The 4,013-nt window shown below is 36.5% G+C and overlaps 1 protein-coding gene across 1 annotated transcript; it reads left to right on the top strand.

Annotated features, from left to right (window-relative positions):
- Positions 1–211: 211 nt before the first annotated feature.
- LOC116033183 (probable pectinesterase/pectinesterase inhibitor 46) lies at positions 212–3,790 on the top strand. The gene is made up of 4 exons (XM_031275943.1): positions 212–766; positions 1,058–1,119; positions 1,189–1,529; positions 3,111–3,790. Exons 1-4 carry the CDS (start codon positions 212–214, stop codon positions 3,788–3,790), a joined length of 1,638 nt encoding a protein of 545 aa, XP_031131803.1.
- Positions 3,791–4,013: the final 223 nt, after the last annotated feature.

Below are 4,013 nucleotides of genomic sequence, written 5' to 3'. Positions count from 1 at the left end.
AAATATAGAAATTTAAGTAAAGTACTAGGAAATTGATTACGAATTGTGCTATATTAAGCATTTTAGCTTTCAAATGCCAAAATTTGTGCTCGTCTAGACATGAAATTGTTAACTTTCCATCTTTTAAATTTTCTTCCATTAATTAATTTATATATGCTGGTCTATATTGGATCATCAGTTAAAATTGTCAGTCGATATCCACGTTACAATAATGTCCTCTCTTCTTCAGTATGCTACTCTGCTATTGGTACAACTACTAGTACTGTTTGTAGTCCTTGTTGCCATTGGGGATGGCGCTGTGGACATCAAACTTATCTGCAACACAACTTCATACCCTGACTCGTGTTACAACAGCCTCGCTACAATTGCCGCCATGTCTCGGGGACATCATGAGGTGTACATGTTATCTGTGCAAGTCGCGAGCGAGGAGGTGAGCAGAGCCTCGGATGGTTTCCTGCAACTACAGGAGGAATTCAAGAATATTTCTGACGCCATGTCTTTAAGGGCTATCCAGGTCTGCCACGACCTATTCTCTATAGCGGCGCTTTGCCTAATTGACTCTTGGAGACCTGCCAACATCCACGATGCGTTTGCCGATCTTAATATATGGTTAACTGCGGCCGGGACTCACCAGCAGAGCTGCGTTAGCGCCATGGACGACGCCAAAGACGCAACTTTGACGCGTAAGGTTTTGAAGAATCTGGAGAAATCAACCAAGTTGACGAGTAATAGTTTGGCCATCCTACGTGCATTCGAAGAATCCATGGTGAACTCTGTTCGATTATTATATATTAAGGCCTTATGGTCCTGTTTAATAAATAATTAGCCTATCAGCTAATTTTGGCTTATTTGACCACTATTAGTTATTTGATCAAACAGCTAATACTAACAGCTAATTTTACTAAACAACTTTCTACAATCTGCCAATGTTATTAACAAATCATACCTTCTAACCCAAACAACCAACCCAATCAGCCAACAGCAATTTACCAAACAGGGCCTATGTGGTATAAGTTGACTAGAATCTTGGATAATTATAGTATTGCTTATTTTACAGGTCGATCGTTCAAAAGTCAACACTGAAGATCACCATATTGTTTCAACTTCAGCTGCTAAGAGGTTAGATTTTTAGCAGTTTCTATTTAGTAAATATTTATATCTAACAAACTCCCGCATTGGCTTGATTAGAGAGTCGCGGAAGTTGGGTTCTGGTGGCATGCCAAGATGGCTGGATTCCAAGGAGAGGAAGTGGCTTCGAACTCCGACCGGGAATTTGCAGATTGATGCTGTGGTGGCGAAAGATGGGTCGGGAGAGTTTAGTAAAATATGCGATGCGCTTAAGGCCGTGCCGGATAATTGCGTTAAGAGGTTCGTGGTCTATGTTAAACGAGGGGTTTACAATGAGAATGTTAGGGTTGAGGCAACCAAGTCCAACGTTATGATGATTGGTGAAGGGATGGAAGCTACTGTCGTCTCTGCAGCCCTAAATTTCGTTGATGGAACTCCAACATTCGACACTGCTACATTTTGTAAGTTAACAACTTAACATCATATTACTTTTGTAAATATAAGTTTTTTTCCTGTTGAATGATGAGGCCTGAGGGAAGAAGCCTACAATATTGTGCACCAGTAAATCCCACTTAAAGTTCATTTAAGATAAAGTTAAATAGTACAAAATTTTCACCCTTTTTATGAATTATTAGTTATCATGAATTATTAGATGACCTAACAAGTTAAAAAAATGCATTATATTTTTTAATCAAATATGAATAAAAGATAATCAAATATAATCTTTCCACGTAGCATGGTCCTTTTATATAATTTCTCTTAGATTAATGTAAGTAATGATTATTTAAATTGAACAATTTTTGAAAATAATTGACAGAATTGGGTAGATAAGAAATGTTAGGACAAAACTAAAAATGAGAAAATTACATTTTTTAACTAGTTATTTTCATACATTTTTTAGTACTATCAACTCTATTATAATAAGTTATTTTTTATTTTTTTTAAATCAATGCTAAATGTTTTTACGAAAGTCTCCTTTTATTTTCGCCCACTCCTAATGTGACAATTTTTAATATTTTTTTTAATCTTTTACCTTAAGAAGACATTAAGTAGTTAAAAAAGTTAGTCTGAACTTTCTTAGAAATTTAAAAGGTAGGAAAATTATATCATTCACATAAATAAACTAGATTCCTTAAAATCAAGGGCCTATATGTGGGTAAGATTTAAGTATAAAATTTATTTAATTACATATTACCCATTTTAGAGTCAAATTGAAAAAAACAAATCTCTTATAAATATATCTTATTACGCCTGTTGCTGATTTACATATTTGAAGAATAATAACAATTCAGCATTAAAGAGAATATCCCATCAATTCACTGAAAAGTACACGTCATTACTTTTTTTATTTTCACAAAATTTGTTTATATGTATTTCGTTGCCGCGCGCCATACATACTCTTCTTATCTTATATTATAATAATATAATAATATAATAGAGTTAATTCCACCAAAGGTCCCTTGTGTTTGGTGACAATTCCAAATTTAATCCCAAACTATCATTTTTTACATTTACCATCCCAGACTATTGTTTTTTGGACACTTTTAGTCCTTCTCATGAATGTTCTTATTTTTAGTAAGGGTATTTTTGTCTTTTCATATTTTTCTTTTATTATTTTTTCGGCTTCAACTGGTTTAATTGGTTTAAGACTTCATGTAACCTTTGCTTTTTAGTAAGTATATTTTTCAACTGGTTTTAGTAAAGTCCTAAACTAATTAAACAGGTTGAAATCATAAAAATAACAAAAGAAAAATATAAAGAGACAAAAAAACCCTTACTAAAAATATGAAAAAGTCATAAGAATGACTAAAAGTGTCTAAAAAGTAATAGTCTGTGATGTTAAATGGCAAAAACGATAGTCTGGGACTAAATTTGGAATTGTCACCAAAGACAAATGACCTCCGGTGGAATTAACTCTAATATAATATATGGAAAGGAAGTTGTTGACTAAGGATAATTTGTTTTAGAATAATTCGGCGACGTTAGGAGAAATATAATATTGGAGGTGATGAAGTAAGTGGGTTATTGGTTGTTGTGTGCAGGTGTATTTGGTGCGGGATTTATCGCCAGGGATATGGGGTTCCAGAACACCGCTGGTGCTGCAAAGCGTCAAGCCATAGCATTGATGGCAGACGGCGATAGGGGAGTGTTTTACCGGTGCAAGTTTGATGGTTTCCAAGACACTCTGTTGGCACACGCCTATCGCCAATTCTTCCGCCAGTGCCACATCTACGGTACAGTCGATTTCATTTTCGGAGACGCTGCTGCCGTGTTCCAGGACTGCAATATCCTCCCCCGCAGACCATTGCCCGGCCAGCAAAACATCATCACCGCTCAGGGCAAAACGGATTCCAGGGGAGCCTCCGGGTTTTCGATCCAGGACTGCAAACTTTACCCGGCCGAGAACCTCGCTGGAGCCACCACTTTTTTGGGCCGTCCTTGGAAAACCTACTCCACTACAGTTTTCATCCGCACGTATATGGGAAGTTTCATCCATCCTAAGGGATGGGTCCCTTTCAGGGGCACAATGGCGCCGGATTCCATTTACTATGCCGAGTTTGAAAACCAAGGACCCGGCGCCGTAACAGCGAACAGAGTCCAGTGGAAGGGTTTGCATTTGGATATTAGTAGCGCCGAGGCTAACAACTTTACTGCGAACTCTTTGATTGGAGGAGGGTCTTGGCTTCCCAGTACAGGTGTTCCCTTCAAATCAGGTCTATAAGACTAATTGTTATTAACAACTTAGTAATTGTTTTACCAGCTGTTAGCTAATTTGTTAGCGGATAGCGATTAGCAAATTGCTTTAGATCTTTGACTAGTTGATTGTTTTAACAATTAATTTATAGATAGATTTTTGGTAAAACTAATTGTTTATAATTAGTAATTATCAATGATCGCTGTCAAAAATAAAGTATACGGGTTTAGATTTGTCGTTCCGCTGAGGA

Source organism: Ipomoea triloba, chromosome 10 (assembly GCF_003576645.1).
Source record: "Ipomoea triloba cultivar NCNSP0323 chromosome 10, ASM357664v1".
NCBI classification, from domain to species: domain Eukaryota; kingdom Viridiplantae; phylum Streptophyta; class Magnoliopsida; order Solanales; family Convolvulaceae; genus Ipomoea; species Ipomoea triloba.
This window is presented reverse-complemented; position numbering and strand designations above follow the sequence as displayed.